Raw genomic sequence first — 24993 nt, 5'->3', positions numbered from 1 at the left:
AAATACAGTTACTTAAAAATAGGGTATGTGGCGTCGAGGTCAGAACTTTAGAAGCCTCTAAATCCTGAGCAGGAAGACAAAAAAAGGCTGACATTTTTAATTTATGAGTTTTTAACTAATATTAAAATATGTTCTAAATTTGAAAAGAAATCAAAGATGGTGCTGTAAATGTGTGGTTTAATTTGGTTTGGAATGACCAGTTTGCATCATACTGATTTTGAGCATTCTTTCATAACAAACGCTCTTGCATTAGTCGTTTTTGTCTATTAGTATCTTGCGTATTTCTTTATTCCTATAGCTAAATAATGTGGTACCAAATTAGCTATAGTAATAAACAAATACGCAACCAACTAATAGAAAAAAAAACGACTTATGCAGGAGCGTTTGTGGGGGGTGGGGTGGAGGGGCTGTGGCCTCTCTAAAAAAAGGATTTTTTTCATTTTAACTAAAAAACATGACATTTTTTGAATTATACAATTATAAAGAATATTAGTTTCAATTTAATTTTTCAAAATTTTTTTCAAAAAAATTAATTTTCTTTGAACAGCGAAGGATTTTTGAAAAAAAAAATGAAAAAATTGAATATCATGAAATTTTTTTCAAAAAATTTAATATTTGAAATATAATTTTTGATTTTTTTTTCCAGAAAATTTAATATTTTGTGAATAGCTATCAATTTTTGAAAAGTTTTTCCAAAAAATATAATTTTCTGGAAAAAAAGTCTAAAATTATATTTTTCAATTTCAAAAAAAATTTGTAGTAAAATGTAAAAATTTCTTTATTTGGGAGGGGCCCGCAGCCCCTCCATCTGACCCCTGCAGGTGCCCTGCCAAGTTGAGGTCCAAGTGTCGATTCCATATCCCAACATTTGGAAAATTGTAAAGCAACGTCATCTATTGCATCATAAAAAGCGACCTCTTACGGGGGAGAAAAATTTCACATAGCCAAAGAATCAACTCAAGTTAACAGGAGTGAATAGCTACTGTTTTATATCTTTAGATAGTAAAAGTAAGTAAATATATATATTACAAATTCAATTCAAGGCTGGAAATGATCTGATAGGAGGCTGCTACACCTGGCATACCCATATCTTTAACTCGTATATCCTTGTAAGTAGTTAAAGCATTATAAATGAGGCAAGCAAATCCAAGTACCTTAAGAAGAAAAAAGTTCAAGGTTAAAAAAATAAAAATAAATAGAAAACCTACTAAGAATATGATGAGAGTCAAGATAAAGTAAAGTAGAATGAAATAGTCTGACTCGTTACTAAAGTTTAGTGTCCAAATTTCCCCTCTATAATATAAATAAATAATCATGTATGTGCTATGCAAACGTTTCATTTCAAACCACTTACTGAATGTACGCTGTTGCGTCAATGAAGGCTCCAAAACTTTTGAGGCCACTATCGTTGAAGTGTATGCAGAGTCCAAGGATAATACTGGGGATGACTTCCGGAAAAACAAATATAATAGATTAATGATCTCTTTACATTCAGTGGCGGAATGGCAGGGGCACGAGGTACATATCTACCTCAGCTTTGAATATTTTATGGTGCAGGAAGTTATTTAAAAAAAATTAGGAGGGGAAAACCCTTACAAATTTTTTTAGTAAAAAATTTGAACTAAAATAACTTTTCTAAAAATATAGATTGTCAAAAATTAGGGTTGCCATAGTCTGGGTCAGTGGTTCACAAATGGGGATACACGTACCCCTTGGGGTATTTAGAGGCACTCCAAGGGATATTTGAGATTATTAAAGAATATTTGAAAGGGGGACATAACTCAGAGGCGTTCGAAGGAAGTGGATTGGAGGGGCTGTAGTCCAAAATTAAGAAATTTTGGTTGTTCTCCAAAAAATTAAATATTAGAAAACTGTCTAAAATGTTTATAATTGAAATTTTTTCAAAAAAAAATCTATTTATTTTGAACAGCTCTAATATTTTGATTTTTTTTCCCTTCAAAAAACTAAATTTTTTGAGAAAAGATATAGATTTTGGAAAAAATTTTGTGAATCGCTAAGGATTTTCGAAAAAAAAATTGAAAAAATTTAATATAAAGAAATTTTTTTCAAAAAAAATTTATTTAATTTTCAGTGAATAGCTTTGGATTTTCAAATTTTTCTCTAAAAAATTAAATATTTGAAATTTTTCTCTAAGAAGTTTAATATTTAAAAAAAAAAATTCTACTAAGTTTATAATTGAAATTTTTTCAAACAAAAATTCATATTTAGCAAACAGCTGTATTATTTTGTTGTTGTTTTTTTCCAAAAAACTTAATTATTTGAGAAAAAATATAAATTTTGTGAATATCTAAGGATTTTTGAAAGAATTTAATATAAAATTATTTTTTTGAACTTTAATTTTTGAAATTTTTTTCCAAAAAATTATAATTTTTGGCTTTATTTTCAAAAAAAATTCAAAGACAAAGACCCTCCTCCAAAATATATTCCTGCGGACGCCGCTGTCACTGAAGCTAAAAATGCCCTATGCGGGTAAGGTGGTTTCTTGGGTTGAATTAATATTTTCAAAGAGGTACATCACTAAAAAAAAAGGTTGAGAATCCCTGGTCTAGGGCAGTGATTACTGGTTCCCAACAAATATTACAATGTGTCATTATGCTCCACCATGGAATTCTAAATACATGGAAGTATATCGACGTCATTTTTTGTTTTCCTTTTTTTCCCACTTGAGTAATAGCCCCTTCTTCTAGTAAATACTTTATACACTGACAGTTCTTAGCGGATAATTACCAACGAAGATTGCGGGTGTTCATCTTTGACAACCGCTCAAGCAATACGAAGTAAAACAATCATAAAACTGTCAAGAAGTATTTTTAGACAGACATCTTATCTTTCTAACGCCCTCTTTCGTAAACCAATCGCAGAAATACAACGTCAAATACACATTAATAAAGCCATCTATTGGAAAAATATGGATTTTTTCTTTACTACCCCTATTAAAATATCCATATCAATATAATAAATCCTACCCTCTTGCATACTCCGTCTATGGGCCTCCCCTCCGCCACTGCTAACAGCCCTTTACTCTTACTTATTACACAAATCCCTTGAAAAAGTAATGCAAATATCCCCCAATTCCTTTTCCATATCTTTTTCGCTTGTATAAAAGCAATCATGACCAATGAGTTGAGAGCCGTTGCAGACCATAGGAAATATATCATGCAGCCAATTACTCCATAGCTTCTCTGAAAAGAGGAAATATATTTAATTTAGTACGATAATTAATTATCGTGAGTAACAAAAAACAACAATTAGCTTTGTTCAAGTAGTATGTCACATATTATTTAAGCTGATGTAGACCATGATTGAAGATTGATCTTAACATACTGTTAAGAGATCCCTAATATGGAGTTGTTGCATGTTTGTTTGCACGACTCCTAAATTCTAAGATCTTCATAATAAATTAATTGATGCAAAAAATAGTGTCATATTGCATCCTTGCAATGAAATAATATAGGTGTATTATTATATCTTCAGATCCTTATCAGAGCAAAATGTGAGCATTGCACAAAACCAGAGATAAGCCTTCACGTAATCAAATACAATATAAATTATTTTTCAAATTAATTATCATTATCAATGTTAGTTTTTTGGTTATGTCAATTATCAGAAATTCAATAGCCGTTTATCTTTGCTTTTATAAAAAGCAAAGGAAACACGGTAATCCCCAGGAATTGTTGAATAATAACTCCACAGTTGCAAAGAATAGGCTAATTACAATATCCAACAAAATCCAGGTCCTGAAACGCTTGCCGGCTAAAACCCTCATTTATAATTCTTAAATCAACCGAAGAAGACAAAAAATGACCATTAAAGCCTTCAACTGCAGTAGGTTTGGCCTTGAAAGTCTTTTTTTAAATTTTAAATATCATGTTTTTAGAGTAAAGTTACGATTTATAGACATATTTCGAAGTGAAATAACCTTATAGATGAAAATTTAAGGTAATAACAATTGATAAGATGCATTCTAAAATTCGAAAGATTAAATATTTAATAAGTTATCTTGAATACAGTTCCTACAAAATGGTTCTAATCGTACAAAGATCCAGTAAAATGAAAGATCATATTTGCAAGCTAATGTATTTTTTTTTTCATATTTCAGCTAAAATTAAAGAGTAAACCTTAAAAAGATTTGCTGTAGAAACTGTATTCAAGATGCTCCAAGATCTTTTTTATCAATTGTTAATCACTTAAATTTGCATGGATATTGTGTTTTCACATCAAAATATGACTCTGAATCGAGATCATACTCTAAATAAGGGATTTTTTAAAGTGGGAAAACCTATTGCATCTTTGAAGGTTTTAATGGTTTAATGGCTTTGCATAATAATTAACAAATTTTATTAATTCTTTTTTTTTTTTACGAATCTCGAGTTTTTAACTAAGGTTCCAGTAGAATCGAGAGTTTCATCACTTCGAGTCCAACTGACATGAAGGAGCAGTTTAATCCCAATTCAATAATATTTCTGAATCTTTTTGAATCAAGTTCCAGTAGAATTTGAAACTAATTAAACTATATGCGTATCATGGGAAATAGAAATATTGATACAAAGAAGGGATGGGCTCGAGAAGCAGGGGCATCCGCGGGGGATGGGTTGGAGAGGCTGTAGCCCCCAAAAAAAAAAGAAAAAAAAAGGAATTTTTGCTTTTTGCTAGGTAATTGAATATTTGAATTTTTTTACAAAAATTTAATATTTGCAATTTAATTTAATTTTTCTAATTTTTTCGAAAAAAATTAATTTTCTGTTAATAGCTATGGATAGTTTAAATTTTTCTCCAAAAAATTTAATATTTGAAATTTTTTGTGAACAACTGTGAATTTTTGAATTTTTTTGAAAAAAGCTGTTGATTTTTTAAATTTTTTTGTAAATATCTGTGAATTTAAAAAAAAAATTTAATATCTGAAACTTTTTGTGACTAGCTGTGAATGTTTGAAATTATTTTCCAAACAAAAATAATTTTTTATTTATATTTTAAATGTAATTTAAGAAATAGTTTCCAAAAAATTTACTTTTTCAATTTTTTTTTAATATTTGAAATTTTATTTTTCAAATTTTTACCAAAAAATATTAATTACTGGATTTTTTTTAAAAATTCCAAAAACCATGGCCCCCACAAAATAAAAACCTACGGACGCCCCTGAGACTTGTCTTGTATTCGAATCCCTATTTTAAAGACTAGACTTGGACTCGAATACTTGAAAACTCGACTTGCATATCGAGGGAAAGCCTGCAGTTTTCGTAATCCAAATACCGAGGCCCTCAAAGCCACTTTCATTTAACAAAGAGGACTATATTGTGTGTCAGGACTTCCATCGCCGCCTGGAAACAATAATTTCCGCTAAGAGCGGCTACATTAATGATTAAGAGAGCTCAAACACACATCTATTTATACTATTAATTTTGTTGAAATTCTATTGCTAATTAAAGAATTATATCTTGTTGAAGTTTAAAATTCAAAGTGTTCAGATTTTAATGAACCACTCGGTACAATTCGAGATGCACATTGCTAAAGCCATCTATTGGAAAAATTTTATTGGAAAAATTTTGAGCTCAAAGGAACTCCTCTCCTTGGCGGAATTACAAACGTAATCCTACGCTTTTAATAATGAATGACATTAATAGAGTGTTCATGTCTAAAATTGTCAATTCATTTTTTAATCTTTTATTTATTTAAATAACCGTAGATAATTATCAACTTGCCTCATAGTCCTCTTGGCCATTTTGTAGTTCGTAGTCGACCATGCATTTGCCAATTAAGTACAAAAAAAAATGTGACAATGAACATCAAATACTGAGATCCTAAAAGTACGCTGATGAATTTTGGTCTTTGTCTGCAAAAAGAATAAAAATGAATCACTTAATTAATTATTGTTTGTAACCACTGAATATATCCGACAGACAAGTTTAACTCTATATGTCGCTCACTAGCAGGGAGTTTGCCGGATTATATGGGGGGGGGGGCATGGGTTTGGGTTTTTTTTAGGTGAAAAAATTTAAAATTTTGAAAAAATTTCAAACCCCCCAACTATTCAACAAATATTAAATTTTAGGTAAAGAATTTAAAAAATCCTTAACAATGCTCAAAATTTTAAATTTTTTGGAAAAAAATTTCAAAAATCCACTACTGTTCACCAAAAATCAAATTTAAAAAAAAATCAAAAATCCACAGCTGTTCACGAAAAAGTTTCAAATATTAAATTTTTTGAGAAAAAATTTCAAAAACCCCCAGCTGTTCATAAAAATACTCAAAAAATCTCATTTTTTGGAAATAAATTTGAAAAATTAAATTAAATTTTCTATTAAAAATCAAAAAATCCATAAACTAAGAGGGATAAACCCCACCAGCCTTATTAGTTTATTTCATAGTCATAATGTACTGAATCCCTGATCATTTATCGAGTAACTTTTTTTTACCTATACACAAAAAGAACTTGTAGTAAAATTAATCCCAAACTTGTGCAGGGGCGTCCACTTACCCCTGTTCTCCCAACTACGGATTTATAGGAACAAATATGTTTTTTGTTTTTTTATATCCGTCAACATGGAAATTTTTTGAATTTTTGGTAAGAAATGGAAGATTTTGTTTATTGATATTCAAAATATGAGTATTTGAATGGCTGTTCCTACGGATCTTCTATTTAATAAAACAAAGTTTGGCGGTCTGTCTCTTTGTTTGTTTAATAGTCTAAATAGCTTTCATTTTTAACGAGTGTGCTTTAATAAAAAAGAAAAGAAAACGGAAGTACATTAATCAAATAAAAAAGAATGAATATGACTCGAGATTCGGTTTAGCAACGAGCGTGTGCAGTAGCTAAGGCTCAGAGTTCTCTAGAGACTAAAGTACTCCCAGGCTCATAACGTCAAATTAGACAAGCAAAAAAAGGAGTACATTTAATTAGCTTTTATAACACAAAAAAAATAAAACTGATTAAATCAAGGATGCCAAAACTCATGAATCAAATATGGGTGGTGCAGAATCAGAGTCCCATTAACTTACACTTAATTAAAGTAAGAGTACTGTGTGTAGAGGTTTCATTACTCAAGTTAGAAATATTGAGACAATGTTTTGTGAAAAAATAATCCCCACTCAGCAAATAATCGGACTGTCAGTTCTCGAACTGATTTAAAAAAAAGTTGATTGACGTCATCAAGGACTGAACTAAATAAGTTCCAACACAACAGATGGAACAACACCAAGGCACTGTAAGTCAGTGAGGAGTAGTGTTTTGTCTAGGGATACAAACCGTCCCTTGAAAAAATAAATTTAGAAAAAAAACACCCATCCCGCATTCAGAAAAAAAAAGAACCCATCCCACTAAAACGGGACGCACTTTGTCCCATAATACTCTGAGTTTAAAAAATAGTCTCTGAAATACTAATAAAAACACCATTTGGGCTATTGTGAAATGTATTATTATGAATTTTTTTTTAAATTGTGTTATAAGCTTCAAATAACATACCAACATATTTGGATGAAAAAAATTGTCTAGATGAGAAGTCCAATCTTTTATTTTTGTCAAAAAATGGCAGAATCGAAATTCGCAAAGAAAATTGCAAAAAACTGTTTTGCACTAATTTTTCAGCAAAAGTAGTTAATAGCATTTATTGACATTGTAAAGAGGAACCAACAAAGATTTTTTTCACATTTGCAAAAACTAAAGAGTTATGGAGAATAATATCGTCGAAAAAATAACTCGTTCATTTTTGTAAACATTGCAAAAATTATGTAATAAAATATACTGGAAATTAAAAATACTATATATATATATATATTAAGGTTTTTGCAAGGTTAATAGAAATACAAGGTTTTACCATAACGCGTGTACGACTGATGTTTGACTTACACCACGCTTTTAATATTGACGTCATAGTGGATGAGTAGTTGCGTGTTTTGTCAAAATCTGTTTCATTTTGCCCAGAAGTCGGTGAAATATATTAAATTGAAAATTCTAGCAATAGTGACGTCATAGACTATGAGTAGTTGTGTTTTGTCAAAATCTACCTGTCTTACCAGCAGTCAGTACAATACATCAAATCGACAATTCTAGCAAGCCCGATTGCCTGATAGTCTAACCCTTGTATTTCTTTTCACCTTGGGTTTTTTATTTTATGTCCAAAATGCATCGTTTTGTTGCATTTATTCTTAAAAATTGATGAAAAAAAAATGAAAAATTATTCAGAAAATAACATATATTTAAGGTTTTGGGTACCCATAGAGGACACATTAACTCTATTACATATATACAGATTATATTATAGAACAGAACAGATAGAATAGACTGGATGGGGCAGGACCGAGTTGTCAAGTACATTAATTGAGATATTGGTCAATTGCAAGACAATGTATAACCTATATAAAAGTATTAACACAATATTCCCATACAAGCCACAATTTGTAAGTAATTTAACTTTTTTGATAGAACTCCAATTTAGTACCACTGTAAAAAAAGTGGATTTCTAATTTGTAATACAGAATTTTGTTTATAAAGTACAAAAAAACAATCATATTTGGGTTTGAATGAACATATTTAGATACATATCGTATAAAAAGTAGTTTTATTTTTTCCAATAAGTAAATGTTTTTCGTATAAACATTAATATAAAAGATAATTAGGTAAATAGCACAAAAATATTAAGTAAAACATTACATACTTTCGAGTTCTTATAATGATATATAAGCAGATAAACATTGCAATGTTCGATATAATCAAGGAGGCACAAGAGAGAAAGAACAGAGTACGTTTGGGCTTGAGAGACCCATTGTCCTCATCATCATTCTCATCCCTATAGTTCATATTGAAATCTTCTAATTTAAATCAATGTCTCTTCACATCAAAAACAGAACTGATTCATCACACCACAAAAAAAAAATAATATCCTTCAATTAATCTAATCTCACACATTGCAATATTGAAAAAGTGGGAGGTTCAACCTCTACAATCTACAAAGTGACTTCATCCTTCACTATCAGATTGTTTATCCCAATCCTTCATTTTGGCTCCCATCATGAAATCATCACGAAGCACGCACCAACTCTTTGGATAGCTCCCCTCACCATCAACATCCATGGACTCTTCCGTCTTTTTATTTATAGGTACTTTGGATGGCGCAACTTCTTTAGAGGATGTCGTCTTAGCGCCCAAAACATTCTCCAAAAATGAATTTTTATCGATACTCTGATAGACTCTCTCCCTTTTTCTAATGGATTTTCCCACAGAGTTGAGATCCTTTTTAAGGTCGACCTGTTGTTTCTTAACTGCATTAAAGAGCTGTACGACACCCTTTGTGGCGATTTTATTTAGGCTTTTTTCCTTTGCTTTATCGCGAACAACCTGAGGCTTTGTTCGTGACACACTTTCCACCGCTAATTTTTGAGAGCGTAAGGAAGACTGTTTAAGTTTGAAAGTCTTTGTTGCAGGTTCCTTTTCAGCCTCATTTTTGGATTCTTCCGTATCATCGCTTTTTTTCATGATTGTTTTATTCTTTACTTCATAGTCCTTCCTTGCTTTGGAGAGCACAACCTTGGAAGGCTCAGATGCTTTGGCAGAGTTTAATACTTTGGCCATGGCATCTGCCCAACCGGATTTTTGAGTATTTTCTTCCCCATCTCCTTCGTCATCTGCATCGTCACTAATTTCATCCTCCTCCTCGCCATCAGCCTCATCCGATTCAACTTCGTCATCTTCCATATCGGAATCGAATTCTTCATTGTCCACTTCAAAGACTTCATCCTCCTTTTCTTGGAGAGCAGGCAATGCTGGACTCTCAACTTCACCGCCTTCTATAACTGAAAAATTAAATATATCATTGATCAAAACAAAATAATTGTGTATTAATTAATTAGTAATATATGAAAACACATGAATATAGGCTAAGTACCATCAAAAATAGTTAATTTGACTGAGTAAGCAGTTCATACTATAGTACAGGGTTTCTTAACTGCCAAAAGTAAATTTTGCTATTTTAATAGTTACCCCAAATATTCGTTTAGAAATGTTATACCGAATGGTCCATAAAAATCTGAACATTTTGAATTTTAAACTTCATCCAGATATAATTAATTAAATAACAATAAAATTTCTCCAAAATTAATACAATAAATAGATGTGTGTCTGAGCTCTCTTAATCATTAATTTAACCTCCTAACCGGCAATGATCGTTTCCAGGCGGCAATGGAAGGCCTGACACCAAACAAAGGTAATATTTTCCCATTAAAAAAATCGTTTGATTTAATCTATAGTTGACCAAGTTACATTTAAATCCTAAAACAAATTTCGTTTGTCATCACAAAAATCTTTGAGATATTTGAAAACGCATGACAACTTCAGCAAACTCATTTTTATTCATGGAATTTTTGTCTTGAGATTCATTATACCTCTACAACAATCATTTTTAAAAAGTCATCATTAAATTTACACTCGGTATAGGATAGAAGGGATCTGGATGACAAAGCGATCAAAGTTGTAAATTCCCCACAAAAGGATAAGAACCCGTACTACAGGATCGTTCAGCCAAATCCAGACTATCTTCAACTACACCATGAGCAATAAGGAAAACATTTAACTCTGTTATTTCAATTTCATAGGGGGAGATTGAGCGTTGGCTTTAAGTTAGTTGCACAACTTTCAATTCAAACAAACATTTTGAATTGGTTTGCACGGGACACATCCCAGCCTACACCAAGAAGATGCTCTGGGTTCCAAAGAGTGCAGTCTACGACGTCTACAACCGCTGTAAGGAGGAGATAGCATATAGGAGAAAAACCTTTAAGTCCCGGAATGATAAAAAAACACACTCCCATATTCCTCATAGGCCTGAAAACGTCCGTGAAGGTATCTCCTCCTGGGACTCACATTAACGTTTTTGCCAGAACCACCAACTAAACAGTGCAACAGTTCTCAGGGCAATAAACCCTAACTTGAGGATAAAATCATACCGCCTCTATAATAAACATATCCTTACACACAAAATGAAGGATACTCGGTTTGCCCACAGAAGAAAATAGCTGCACGATTTGAAGTCCCATGGTAACCGAATCATCTTTTATTCGGATGAGAAACAAATCCCACAATACCCACAACGACAGATGGTTGGCCACAGAGAGAGCTAATGTCCCCCACTTCTTTAAAACCAAGTTTTCGGCCACGATCCTAGCATGTTGGAGTCATTGTAAATCGTCTTCCTCGAGGACCCAGTCTCCTCCCAGATAGCCTTCTGAGACAATCCATCGAAAAAGGAGTGCTGCTATCACAATCCTCTTCTCGTATTGTGTGCTCATGTTGTCGACTAGGGCTATCTTTTTCTAAACAATCGACAGCCAATTATATGTTCTACAACATTGCTCATAGGAAAATTGCAAAAAATGACTGTTAACTTCACAAAATTTGCATAATGAGGATGAGTAAATAATAACAGTTGGCCAGTAATTAAAATTTCAAACATCTACTTGCTTCCCTTATTGATCAGGATGCAGTAAAAGGTGGTCCGGATTTACCTGAACTATCCTGTATTATTAGATAAAAGTAAACACAATTGTGTAGGGGCTTGAAAAAATAACCTTGTAGACTTAATTATTACCAACTAATAAAACAAACAATAGTAATGATTAATCAAATTAACCACAGATAAAATATATATTGTTTTTGTAATAATTTATTAGTAATTATTCAGCTAAACAAAATACATACATCTTCCAACAATGCCCTATGGAGCCTGTATTTTCAATAAAGCTGGATCCTTAGAGGAACGTATTCTTCTACTCGAAGAAAGTGAATGCAACAAGGAAGGAAAAAAAGAGGATGATAGTCCCTGGTCGTGGGGTCGAGTTATTAAGGCATGTATTACAATTTGGTAGACTAACAATTCCGCGCAGACAATTCACAAGTCATAACTTGTGAAACATGATTTTTATTCATATCCAAAATATTGATGTAGGAAAGACGGTGGGGAGGTCAGTTGCAACAGTTTTTGCTTTTGTCTCTTCATAGATTGGAATAGCAGTGCCATAATCAGGGTTTTTTTATTAGGGGCGGGGCTGACTGGAGTAACTATGGGTAATGACTCACCAATAAATACTAGTGATGGGACGATTAATCGGAATCGGAGAATCGAGTGTTGGTTTTTTTATAGAATTGGGATCGGCATGAGCAAAATTATGCTTAATTTATTATTCTAATTTATTACTTTTCTAGATTATGAAAAAAAATAGCCCCCAATTAAATAATTTTTGCTTTTTACTAAAAAATTTCATAACTGGAATATTTTTTAAAAAGAATAATTTATTTTGCAAAGTTTTTTTCCAAAAAATTTAATTATCTATGAATAACTATGTATTTTTGAAATTTTTCTCCGAAAAATTATATATTAGAAATGTAATTTTTGAAATTTTTTTCAAAAAAATTATGTTTTTGAGAACTGCAGGGGATTTTTGATTTTTTTTTTTCCATTTTTGTAAATAGTTGTATATTTTTGAATATTTTTGTTAACAGCTGTGGATTTTTGCAATTTTTTCCCAAATAATTTAATTTTTTGTTAATAGTTGTGGATTAGCAAAAAAAAATTCTATATCAATTTGTAAATTTGAAAAAAAAATTACAAAAATGTAATATTTGAAATTTAATTTTTGGATTTTTTTTTTTTCTCAAAAGAATTCAAAAAACCAAACCCCCTAAAATATAATTTTGTGGACGCCCCTGATAACACAATGGTATTTTTTAACTATTATTTAAAATATTACGAATTAGAATCGGCATCGGGATTTTTTTTGCATCCTCTCATAACTTATAAATACTACTACTGAAAAAATTATTGGGGCCCAAGCCACCGGTGATTACGACCCTGACTAGTAGTTTTTCACAAATGACTTGCCCAATATTGCAACTATTCAGGGCGACCCTTGCGATACTCGAATCTCGAACTTGATACATCGAATTTGAGTTAGAAATTAAACTAAATAACAGTTATTGAGGAATGATTTTTGAGCTTATAGTAATTGAGTCAGAAGCAGAAAGTGTTCATCACCAAGCATGGAGCCGTTCACCTTTTATCCGTTCATTTGTTCATTTCTGAAAAATTTATGTTCCATCATGAATATCTAACCGTTCATTTTTTTAAATCTATTACCATGTGATTAATTTTTGATCAAATTTAGTTGGCTATGAAAAAAATGTTTTCCTCGTGAGATGTCGCTTTCGATGCTCGCAGATGACGTAATTTTTTCATTTTTCCTAGTGAAGTATCTCAGGGCGTGACTTTCCCTTTTCTGCAGTGTTCTGAACATTGATTGGTTGAATTAAAATGAAGTTTTGTCAAGCTGTGAACAACTCCCAACAATTAATTATTGAATGATAATTAATTGTTGGGAAAAATTGGACAACGACAAACTGATTTTGGTCTTCTTTTTTTCTGTTGCTTTTGGTATAAAAGGTTTCGTGATACAATAAACGATGTGATCCCTTATTCCCTCTATTAAATAACTATCAACTAAGAGTGAATTCATGGAAGTTGCGTAGTTAGTTATCGAGTAATTCCCCTTGGCACTCTCATTATATACTAAATTTGGACAAAAATTGAGCCTTTGATGTCGTTTCGCTACTTGGTTTTTGCTTCTGTACTGGAATAAAAGATACATTCGGAGAAGAATAAAGTAGGAATGAAGAAATGAAAGCTGTTCAAAGACTTCTTCCCTCAACACGTCGTTACCTTTATTGTATCACGCAACTTTTCTTCCTAAATAGAAAAAAGTCCCAAAATGAATTGATAGTTAGCCAATTATTTCCCACTATGGAACTTCTATATAATAATTGTTGGGAATTGTTCACAGGTTAAAATGAACTCATTCTAATTCAACCAATCAACGTTCAGAACACTAACTAGGAGAAAAGATGTAGAAACATAAACATAAAGTGAAGTAACGCCGTGTTAATCGTTCTATTTTCCCATATTTTTCAAACTGTCGCCATCTCCCTTACATCAATATAATATATATATTCCTGAATTAAATATGCATGGAATTGTGGATGTTTCTGCAATTTACTACTAAAGGATTTAAGACTCAAAGTTATCTTTTTTTACAGGTTACATTATTGTTTATCATATGCATGATTGCAATATATACACTACTCTTGGAGTCCGAGACCCACGATCCCCCAAATTTTATATGTAACATCAATAATTTAAAACCCATTGAACTTCCAGTTGACATATTTATGAATAATCCTCATCCAAATACATTTCACCTCACATTAGGAGGATCATTTGATGAAATAACTCATCAAAAAACTGAGGAATATGAAGAATTAGTTATTCTTCTTCATGACAGAGAAGAAGACTCTAAAATTTTTCAAAATGTCAGCATATCCTTCATTCCAAAATATTATGAATTTAACCATTCGGAAGTTTTTATTGACAGCAATGATGTACAACACTTTGTTCTCAACCTGAATGGACATAACCCATTTGACACGACTCTACAAATCAAAACGACTTCTACGAAATCCATCCCTCTTTTAATATCCGGTTATATGAGGAAGAACTCCGTTACCTCTTTAGGAAATGAAACTTTCTATGGAGGATTATGCTTAATCGGACTATATATACTGATCATTGGAGAGTTTGTGCATCGATCGACAGCTTCAATGTTGATATCCACTCTCCTCATTGGTATAATGTCTCATTTCAATGCCAGACCCACATTCAATCACTTAATGTCTTGGTTGGATGTGGAGACATTGGTTCTTTTATTCTCCATGATGGTCATTGTATCCATTCTATCAGAAACGAATATATTCGCATATATTGGATATAAAGCGTACCTATTTAGCAAGGGACGTGTTTGGTTACTATTGACTCTCTTATGTCTAATATCAGCCCTTATATCCTCATTTATAGACAATGTTACGACCATTCTCCTTTTGACACCCGTCATTATACAGCTGTCTCAGGTCATGGAAACAAATACGAAGAGTATTCTTATCATTGTAACCATTTTTTCTAATATAGGAGGTACTGCTACCATCATAGGCGATCCACCAAATGTCATCATAGGATCAGATCCCTCTTTCATGAAAACAATTACATTTGCAAAGTTTATGATACACATCGGACCTATATCCCTTTTCATCGGAATTGGAGCATTCCTTTTAATTCGGTTTGTTTTGGTCAAAGACTTACAGAACGACTTAGACCAGACTGGTTCAACCATGAGGAGACTAAAAGAGGAGATATCCATTTGGCAAAGGTTTTAACAATGTGATATATAATTAAGTTGTTTTTTAACCTAAAAAATATGAAATGTGATTGTGGGCTAATAGGAGACACACACATTGGGGTAATATTGGCCACAGCTTTGTAGATGTTTCTGATATTGGTATTAGCCTTCCAAATCCTACATATGTAGGAGGTTCATTCAGGGCTTGTACAAATTTGAATTTTGGTATAGATTTGTCAAACTTTACAAAGTAGGAGGTGGAACCTATATAAAGGCAAACAAACACTTCTTGCAAAGCGTATATATATAGTCTAGGTTACTTCATCAATCATATAATACTGTTTATGTATAACAACCGAAATAGCAACTAAATAATAACAATTTAGTTTCAAATATACTAATGCAACTAAAGCCCATATTACCCAGAGTATGGGGTAATATGGGCTTTTGGAGTTGTTCAAAAAGAGCTCTAACTTTAAATATTTTTGAGTGCAAGAGATTTAAGTTTAATTTTTAATGCAGAAAATGAAGGTATACATCAACTGTGAAAGGTATAACTTCATGACTATAATAGATTAAAAAATAATGGTAATTTTGAAAAAGCGTCTCATATTAACACAGTCTCACGTACAAACAATATTTATTTGCAAAATTGTGATTGTTGTGTCAAAATTTGCCATTTTTAAACGTCTTCTACCATCCTCAAATATGATTCTATGAGTTAAAAATGCTATATTTTAAGTACAGGAAGTCCCCGCATAATGCAGTTTCAAACACTGCTGATATTGCATAACGCGAGGTTTGGATTTATTCCGACCCCCCGTACAGTTCGGTATAATTCCTTCGTATAGAGTTATATAAATTCAGTATGATAATAAATATAAAAAACTATAATGGTTATTACTTATTTTACAAACTTACAGTTTAAAAATTAAAAAGGTTTCTGAATAAATATTAGTTAAGTTCCGATTATTTAAATAATGCAGTATTGAAATGACGAGATTAAAAATCAAGTAAATACCCGATGAAGATTAAATTTTACAATTATTTTACAAGCATCTTGTCTGGGATACATTACTTTAAATAATTAATGATGAATAAAATGTTTTTATTGCCTAACCATACTGAAAAACATAAAGAAATATTGTAAAAAGTGGACCTTGTACAGGGACTTGTTCCCAAACAATGCAATGAGTATTTGATTTATTAGTAAAAATTATTATTAGTGCGCCTTGTTTTAAATTATAATTTCATGGGTCTAAGAAAGAAAGAAATTACATAGAGTCATTTTTTTCAAATAAGTGTCCTGAAAGCGGTGCATAATATACAAACACCCATAAAATATTCATTTACTTAATTATATATCCTATTGTTAAACAATAAGAATCTATAATCACCTGCCTACACTCACAAAACAAGAGCGAAAAGTCAAGACTTTAACCAGATTCAAAGTAGCGGATTTGAATATAGAGATCATGCGCCTCCAGAGTAGTCATCATTCACGAGAAACAAAATCCTCATTGGAATACGAAATCCAACAAAAAGATTGTCAAATCCAAAATCCACTACTTCTCCTAAAGACATTGACTGTTTTAAGTGCAATGATCTTGTTATTCTGTTTAAATAATGTTTTACATATTGAGATATCCATGAGTTGGATATCTCTTTCTGGAGCCATCTCACTTATCATTCTGGCTGATGTACACCGAATTGAGTCCGTTTTATCGAAAGTAGAATGGAGTACTTTGATATTTTTCGCATGTTTATTCGTTATCATGGGCACATTGGAGTCATTGGGCGTTTTGGAGGCCATGGGAAATACTGTCATAGTCATCATTCAATCCTTAGAACCGGATAAAAGATTAGTGGCATCCATAGTACTCATACTTTGGGTATCGGGCCTCATGAGCTCCTTTGTGGATAACATCCCTTTTACAACGATGATGATACCCGTTATAAAGTCTATAACAAATCTAGGGGTTCCTCTCGAACCCATGATTTGGGCATTGTCCCTAGGGGCATGTCTAGGAGGGAATGGAACACTGGTTGGAGCATCAGCCAATCTGGTCGCTGCTGGGATTGCAGAGCAACATGGCTATAAGATATCTTTTTGGGACTTCTTCAAAATAGGCTTTCCTGTAGTGCTTTTCAGTTTAATTGCATCTACAATATATTTGTTGGTATGCCATGTTCTATTTGAGTGGCATTGAAGAAAATAAACTTGTACTTTTCCCTCACTAATGTTATTTAACATGATTCATAGGTTAATCAATTATGTTAGCAAATATTGAGGGGGCCCAACGCTCTCCAAGAGAGGGGATGGTCCTACAATTATTATTTTAAACTACACTGTTTTAACAGATCTTAACTTAATATATGAAATAAAAAAATGATATTATTAACATGATAAAAAAGTTTTACACAATATATACCTCTTTCAGTCAAAACCAGAGGGATAGACCCGTCTATTCATATTTTTTATTTATAGAGTGAGCATTTGCACCTTATTTGTTAATATTGGCCATTTTGGGGGCCTTAACAACTATGTTCTATAACAATGAAAATCAATTGTCCATCAATATTAAGGAAAATAGAGAATTAATGAAATGTCATAATGGGACTAACAAATAAAAGGACTTACGTCTTACTCTCTATAAAAATGTAATCACTATTTTGCCTAGTTTTACTATACCATATATTTTACTTTAAAATGTATTAAAAATATCGTATTACATCGTTATACGATCTTATTTTCATTTTTTAAGATAAAAATGAAGTATAAGAATGGAAATAATAAGATATTTTTCTCTATTATCCTACTTTTCTCGTCCTTAATCGATCCAAAAAAAAGTACAAGTCTAGCCATTTTTAGTGCATATTACTTTGATTTAATTCAAATTATCATTATCATCAAGTAGTAGTCAATGTAGATATTAAATGTTTGTTTTCTTGTTCTTAAAACCATTTGATGAAGTGTTATCAAGATTTATTGGAAATTTGTCCATTTTAGGGAGTAAAAATATCAACTTTGAGCCCCCAAAATGGCGTCTCCTTCAATTAAGATAAAATTTATGATGTCAGTGAAAACGTTCTATTTAAAAAGTGTTATTTTTTATGAAGGTTACTTTTGGTACGCCTAGATGAGATTCACACATTTCCACCTAATCTCACGACATCACACCTTACACTCTATTGATCACGCCTTTTTGCACTATCATCAAAAGAGTTCAAAATGGCCGATTTAGACACACAATGTTTCAAATGGAAGCCTCCCGCTCTCCCCATCTCAGTAATAAGGGCCTCAAAACATGCCAGATGTGCTCTTTGATGTTGAATCCGAAGTGTTCATTTATCAGAAATTATTTAAAAGTTGCAGAGCACAGTTGAATGTCGGCATTATACTATTGTAGTAACGTCACGTAGTAAGATTAAAAATCTCACACGGAACTGATTTCAAAACTTGAGAGCCCGTTATTATGAATGTTAGTACCGGATACGACGCTGAAATCTGAACACTAGGTTATTTGCAAATTGGGAAGTTCTGGTGAGTTTTTCAAAGACGGGCATTTAAAGTGAGGCACGTTGAACATTTCATAACATTCTGTAGAAATTTGATTTGTTTTTCTTTTCTTTTAAGTTATCAAGAAAATGGGGTCTGAAGGTTACACTCGCGTGAAAATACGCCCGCTTCTTAATGCAGCAAATAAAAACTGGAGACTCACTTCCTCCCGTGGGGTCGGGCCTACTTCCCAGATGACAGTGTGGTCTTGAAATAAGACGACACTCCTGCTCAAATTGTCAAAGCTACTCAAAGAAGGTCAATTTATGGTTAAAATAAATATGGTCCCTGTATTCACCTTAGGACAACCCTTTGGAATACGCCACCAGTTCTCCAAATATTTGTTGCACATTTCTAATGGCTAAAACAATGTATCTCTTTAAAATTATTTATTGTTCCGATTTCAACGTAGCACCCGATATAATATGAACTAGGACTTTTGAAGTCCTAGAAATGAATGAATCAAACTATGTACATTTGGTCAGAAATCTATAAATAAACGCAACCATCCACTTGCTTAAATGGATGCACAGGTGTAACTTCATGGGAAGTAAAAGTGAGTCATCATGAGGTATGATGATGACAAAACAAAAACAAATGTTTCAAACAGGTTTATATTCATAATAAATAAAAATGCCGTGTTGTTTAAAGGGACATGACAGATAAGAAAAATAAAATATTACGTTAACAACATGTCGAGAGGATTCAATCGACGTCATCATTACATAAACAGATGGCGTTCATTTTTTGGGTAGTGTTCCTAGAGAGAGGGCGCTTTAAAATACAGAGTGACCAAATTATATTTAGTATTGGTTGAGTAATCTTGAGTAGATGGGCGTTAGGAAATGGGGATCGCCATATTGCGAAATAAGAAATGAAAATATGGGATATAGTTTTCTACGCCTATAAATAGAAGGAATTTATGAAGAAATACATAGTTATAGAATCATACATATCGGTTTGGAGCTGAGATTTCATTACTTCTGTAAATTTGAGAATATTTAAGGAGCTAAAAAGGGAGTGAGTGGGCAACAGCTCGTCATGCCTGCGATTATTAAATGAACATGTAAAGAGAGAGAAAGAGAGAGAATTGAATATGATCTGCAGCTAGCTAGAGCTGGAAAGAGGAAGCTGGAAAGAAGCAGAAGAATCAAGAAGAGAAGGAAAAAGGGGAGGAGTCGTGGATGGATATTATATGAAGGAAGGAAGGAGCTTGAATCGAATAAAAATAAGTGAAGTCTTGGGGATGTCTGCATTGGCACGATTCGGGGAGCGATCCAAGAGTTCCGTGCTCAACCTTTTGTCCAAATTGGGGAAGAACGGAACTCCAGGATCCGAGGAAAACAATGATTCTTCCTCTTTTCTCATCAAAGAGTGGAAAAGACGTTTCGAGAGTCGCGTTCCGGGTGTTATGGGAATACGGAATCATGGGAACACATGCTTCATCAATGCTGTTCTACAATGCTTGAGCTACACAGAAGCCCTCGCCGAATATCTCGTACTCGACAATTATAAACATGACCTCAAAAGGAAAAAAAAGAAGAAAAAGGTAATGATGCGAAGCAATCGCGGATCACGAGCTCTACTCGTCCAACACTCATTCCCCACTAAGAACCCTATTCTTTATTTCTTACAGTTTTCCAATAGAAGAAAAAATGTCGGGGACGGAGAAATCACTGAACAGCTCGCCACAGTCCTCAAGTCGCTTTGGTCCTTGGAGTACACGCCAGAAATATCTGTCAAATTCAAGGCCCTCATTGAAAAATATGGTGGACCTCAATATAAAGGCAACTCACAACAAGATGCTCAAGAATTCCTTCTCTGGCTTCTAGACCGTGTACATGAGGATCTGAATTGCTCATCCAACAAGTTAAAGCGGAAAACACCGACTTTCATCTCTGAGGAAGAATTTCTTGCTCATGAGGCACTCTATAATTACGCTCGTTCCAACTCCAGCTTTGTTATGGATGTCTTTCAAGCTCAATTTCGATCTAGTCTCACATGTAGGACATGCGATCGTGTTTCCAATACATTTGATCCATTTCTATGCGTCTCCCTTCCAATACCTCCTACTAAAAAGTATGTTCCCATATATGTGTACGTCCTTTATTTAGACCAAACGCCAAGGCACGTTAAAATAGGGCTCATTGTGGAAGAAAATGAGACAATAGGTGGTTTAAAAAAGTGTTTGTCCAAAGATACGGGAATAGACGAAGACACTCTTTTCCTAATAGAGTTAAAAGAAACTGCCTTTTCTCCTTACTTGAAAAATGACGTCTTTGTTCGTGATTTAGACTCTGAGGCTGATTTATATTGTGTTGAAATCCCTCGTTCACCCAAGCTCTCTGAAGAAGATGAAGGTGAATTCATTGTTTTATCATGGATCAACATCCTAAAAATAAATGATAAAGTAAAGAAAAGATTTGGTACACCCTATGCAATTCAAGTGTCCCGAGAGACGCTCTATTGCGATCTTCAAAAACTCTTACTCAAGGAGATGAGTCCTATCCTTCACAGTAATGTCCTTGTGGGAGAACAAAACATTCCTATTTTCAAGATGAAGGTCCTAATGGACGATAATAACGAAGATGAGAGTAGTAGTAAATCTCCGTCATCATCGTCGTCGTCATCATACTTGAATCCAGAGGCTGAGCTACCCATGTGTACGGATATCATGGAGAGAGCTACTAAGCTGGGTTCTGTTATCAAACTAGTCTTAGAGTGGGACGCGCTCGCCAAATCTCAAATTATAAATGACGATTCAGCCCCTGTAGAAATCCACTCGACCGTTGCTGCAGCTGAAGAAGAGTCTTATCCCAAAGAGGCTTCCTCAGTGAGTCTTCAAGAATGTTTTTCCCTATATACATCTGAAGAAAAACTCGGACAGGGTGATGCCTGGTTTTGTCCAGAATGTGATCGTAAAAGAGAAGTAGTCAAAAAAATGGGGCTTTGGTCCGTTCCAGATGTACTTGTCATACATCTCAAACGCTTCCGTCAATGTTCACTAAGCACAGACAAGTTGTTGACTCTGATCGATTTTCCGTTAGATGGATTCGATATGACACCAAACGTGAGTCGTTCATCATCAACGAATTCATCTACATGTAGTACAATCCTAAGCAGTCAAGTCATGGTAGAGTCTAGTATTAATAAAGTGATTGCAAACGCCTTCAACCCCTGGCGACATCCTAAGCGATATTTAGCCCGCTCAACTGTCCTGACTCAAGAAGACAATTACATGTACGACTTATACGCTGTTTGTAATCATCACGGTAGTGATCTTCAGGGTGGACACTATACTGCAACTTGCAGAAACCCCACAGACGGAATATGGTACAGTTTCGATGATGTACGCACAAAGTCTTTATCCAAAAATGAGGTTGTCACGAAGGATGCTTATATTTTATTTTATCAAAGACGGACTACTTCTTCCGTGCCACCCTCTTCATATAATAACAATACAACGTCTTCAGGAGGCTCTGAGCATTGGGTATATCGAATGCCAGACTTTAATTTCTATAAAAATAAATCATCCACACTCAAGCCAACTTCATCTACGACTAACTTTATTCGAAATTCAGAAAAATACGCTACCCTTCCCGCTAAAAAAATCTCTGAAGTTGCTGCTTATAGTACGAAAATTAATAATAATAGTAATAATATGGACAATGAAACAACTCCGACTCTTGCTATTCCGGAGGAAGATGAGGACGATGATGTGTCAAGGCCGATAGATAAAAATGACGTTGATTGAATATTGTGAACATTATTTAACTTCTTATTAAAAAGTATTCACCTCATACAACTGAAAATGAAGAATGGATTCATTCTTCAAAAAGTTCATTATGAGTGAAAATAATACATTCCTAGTTAAACTATCACCATTATTTATTATTATTATTATTACTGTGTCCATCAATTTGTCCAACTTTCAGAACTGCCTTATTTTTCAACAAGTTACTTACTTCTTTTACTAAAACACACACTCTTTTTCAACAATCTTTTTTATACTTAACTCTATGAACTTTGTTTTTTTTACTATTAGTACTACTGATCAGATTTTTTGCTACTTATAATCAAGCTAAAAATGATAAAATATTGTTATTGAACGGAAATATAATGATTCACATATCATCAAACTTTTTGTTCCTTTCTCTCTTTATTAAGTAATTTGTATGTAATGATTTAATCTTCTTAAAAGCACTGCCATTATTTGAGGATCCCATTTTTTCATTATCATAATATTTCACACATATTAATATTATTAAATAAACGTCTTGTGGAACATGATTTATATATATCTATATATGAATAAATATGAAATGATTGTGATTATATATATATAAAACCATTACAAAAAAGTTAAAATAGCTAAGAAATTGTACATCAATTTTCAAAATAATATCAGATCATCCCAAATATATTCAAAAGTTGATATATCTATTAATTATAATTATTTAAAAAAACATGGGTAGTTATTAAATCTAAGAAATATGTAATGAATGTTACTATTATTTTGTTTTGTCCCATGTTAGTCCTACTAAACATTCAAAAAAAAATATAGTCTTGTAACTAATAGACATGTAAAAAAACATGTATTGAGAAACACATTTTGCTTAGTTATAACTGATGATATTAATACTGCGCCCAATCAGGTCTACCAGCATACATTTCTTCAAACCCCCAGACCTAGCTATATAAAACCCAAGATTAAAAAAGAAAAAAAACGAGTCTCCGAGAATCTTTATTAAGAACTACAGCAACTGCTCATCAACACTCTCCTCAGTTTCCATTGATTCGTTATTCTCTTTCTATTCCTTTATTCTCTCTCGATAATTTTTATATATTTAATATTACCCCCCTTAAATCATTAATTAATTGTTTGCTTGGCTTCCATGTTATGTAGTCATTATTATTTCTTGTGATAAGCCGTTTTGCCAGTGCACTATTCTTCACAGTTTCTGCTTTCAAAGAGTATGTCTGCTTTGTCTTTACATGGTTCATCAACAGAGGCTAATAAACGTGGCAAGGGAGTGAAATTTGTCATACAATCTCATAATTTGAATTTGGAAAACTATCTTTAATGTATTTTAGTATGATTCGGGGTAATGGGGAGCTTAACGTTTTGAAAGTTCCGTTCGCAGAATTGCAATGGGTTATAATATACACGTTTAAAATGGTTTCAAACTTGTATGTAACATACAGCACAAGACTGTATCCACTAGCATATACACTTGAATCAAATAGGTAAATAGAAGGTTTTCACTGACGTCTTAAATTGCATTGTAATTGAAGGAGGCGCCATTTTGAAGGCTCAAAGTTGATATTTTTACTACATAAAATGGACACATTTCCTATATATCTTGATAAAACTCCATCAAATAGCTTTATGAATAAAAAAAGACTTAATATCTGCTTGAAATACTACGTGAAGTAAAGGATAAACCGTGATATTAGAATTAAATCCAAGAAATATGTACAGAAAATACCTAAAAATGGTTAGATTTGCACAATTAGTATTATTTTGGATCAATTAGGGACGCTAAAAGTCGTATAATTAGAGGAAAATATCTCATTATTTCCATTATATTAGTTAATTTGTATCTACAACATAGCAATCAGATTGTATAACGATGTAATTACATACCTTTAATACATTTTAGGGTCAGAAATATAATTTAACTATGCAGTAGATGAACATATTATTAATTGGACAGTAAAGTTCAAGTCCCTCTATTTATTCGTACCGTTTTGACAACATCCAATAGTTAACTATTTTTCTTAATACTATTAGATTATTGTTATTTAACTTGGATGTTTAGGCCCCCAAATGCCGACATTAACAACACTGACGTCAAGTGAAAACGTTCAACAAAATAACATAGTTAAGAAATGGTTCTTTTTTAGCTTATTATATACGAAAACCCCAAGATACAATATATTATCTAAACTAATATCCAAAGCCATAAAGTAAAACCTAGGCTCCGAGGGTCCGTGTGTAACATTATTATTAATTAAAATATATATAAAAAAGGATTCAAACATACCTTTAGCCTTCATTATAATCCCCGTTTTGCTCAACCAGAATTAATTGCAATTAAGTAACTTAAAAACTCAGTGACAATGTCCCACGTGAAACTTTCAAAACAAGTGATAATAAATAGAAGAATACTAAACATTGAAATAATGTAGCTGTTGGCAACACT

The 24993-nt window shown here is 32.6% G+C and overlaps 4 protein-coding genes across 4 annotated transcripts in view; 2 read left to right on the top strand and 2 right to left on the bottom strand.

Annotated features, from left to right (window-relative positions):
• The window catches only part of LOC121116094 (uncharacterized), a 14763-nt gene extending 5948 nt beyond the window's left edge, over positions 1–8815 (bottom strand). Inside the window, exons 1-6 of the mRNA XM_040710310.2 lie at positions 8673–8815; positions 5721–5851; positions 3050–3203; positions 1355–1448; positions 1209–1293; positions 1030–1154 (exon numbers count right to left, since the gene is read on the bottom strand). Coding sequence (XP_040566244.1) covers positions 1030–1154; positions 1209–1293; positions 1355–1448; positions 3050–3203; positions 5721–5762 — 500 coding nt within the window. The 5' untranslated portion in view covers positions 5763–5851; positions 8673–8815. The remainder of the gene's footprint in view (positions 1–1029; positions 1155–1208; positions 1294–1354; positions 1449–3049; positions 3204–5720; positions 5852–8672) is intronic.
• Positions 8560–24993, bottom strand: LOC121116095 (RRP15-like protein). Its single transcript, XM_040710311.2, has 2 exons — positions 24835–24993; positions 8560–9807 (listed from the first exon to the last, which is right to left on the bottom strand). The coding sequence occupies exons 1-2, from the start codon at positions 24845–24847 to the stop codon at positions 8975–8977; spliced, it is 846 nt and encodes a 281-aa protein (XP_040566245.1). The 5' UTR covers positions 24848–24993; the 3' UTR covers positions 8560–8974.
• Positions 11719–19313, top strand: LOC121116096 (P protein-like). The gene is made up of 3 exons (XM_071887487.1): positions 11719–11857; positions 14217–15258; positions 16613–19313. The coding sequence occupies exons 1-3, from the start codon at positions 11719–11721 to the stop codon at positions 17436–17438; spliced, it is 2007 nt and encodes a 668-aa protein (XP_071743588.1). The 3' UTR covers positions 17439–19313.
• LOC121116093 (ubiquitin carboxyl-terminal hydrolase 31) lies at positions 19593–22926 on the top strand. The gene is made up of 2 exons (XM_040710309.2): positions 19593–20336; positions 20424–22926. Exons 1-2 carry the CDS (start codon positions 19983–19985, stop codon positions 22539–22541), a joined length of 2472 nt encoding a protein of 823 aa, XP_040566243.1. The 5' UTR covers positions 19593–19982; the 3' UTR covers positions 22542–22926.

Source organism: Lepeophtheirus salmonis, chromosome 4 (genome assembly GCF_016086655.4).
Source record: "Lepeophtheirus salmonis chromosome 4, UVic_Lsal_1.4, whole genome shotgun sequence".
In the NCBI taxonomy this organism is placed as follows: domain Eukaryota; kingdom Metazoa; phylum Arthropoda; class Copepoda; order Siphonostomatoida; family Caligidae; genus Lepeophtheirus; species Lepeophtheirus salmonis.
The sequence above is the reverse complement of the archived record's forward strand: the minus strand, read 5'-3'. Positions and strand labels throughout refer to the sequence as shown.

Bases quoted from the DNA above. Each gene is read 5' to 3' on its own strand.
- LOC121116093 (XM_040710309.2), top strand. From the start codon at position 19,983: ATGAAGGAAGGAAGGAGCTTGAATCGAATAAAAATAAGTGAAGTCTTG. The intron at 20,337-20,423 runs GTAATGATGCGA...TATTTCTTACAG, and splicing joins GGAAAAAAAAGAAGAAAAAG to TTTTCCAATAGAAGAAAAAA.
- LOC121116096 (XM_071887487.1), top strand. From the start codon at position 11,719: ATGCCCTATGGAGCCTGTATTTTCAATAAAGCTGGATCCTTAGAGGAA. The intron at 11,858-14,216 runs GTATTACAATTT...TTGAACTTCCAG, and splicing joins GGGTCGAGTTATTAAGGCAT to TTGACATATTTATGAATAAT. The intron at 15,259-16,612 runs GTTTTAACAATG...TTAAACAATAAG, and splicing joins GAGATATCCATTTGGCAAAG to AATCTATAATCACCTGCCTA.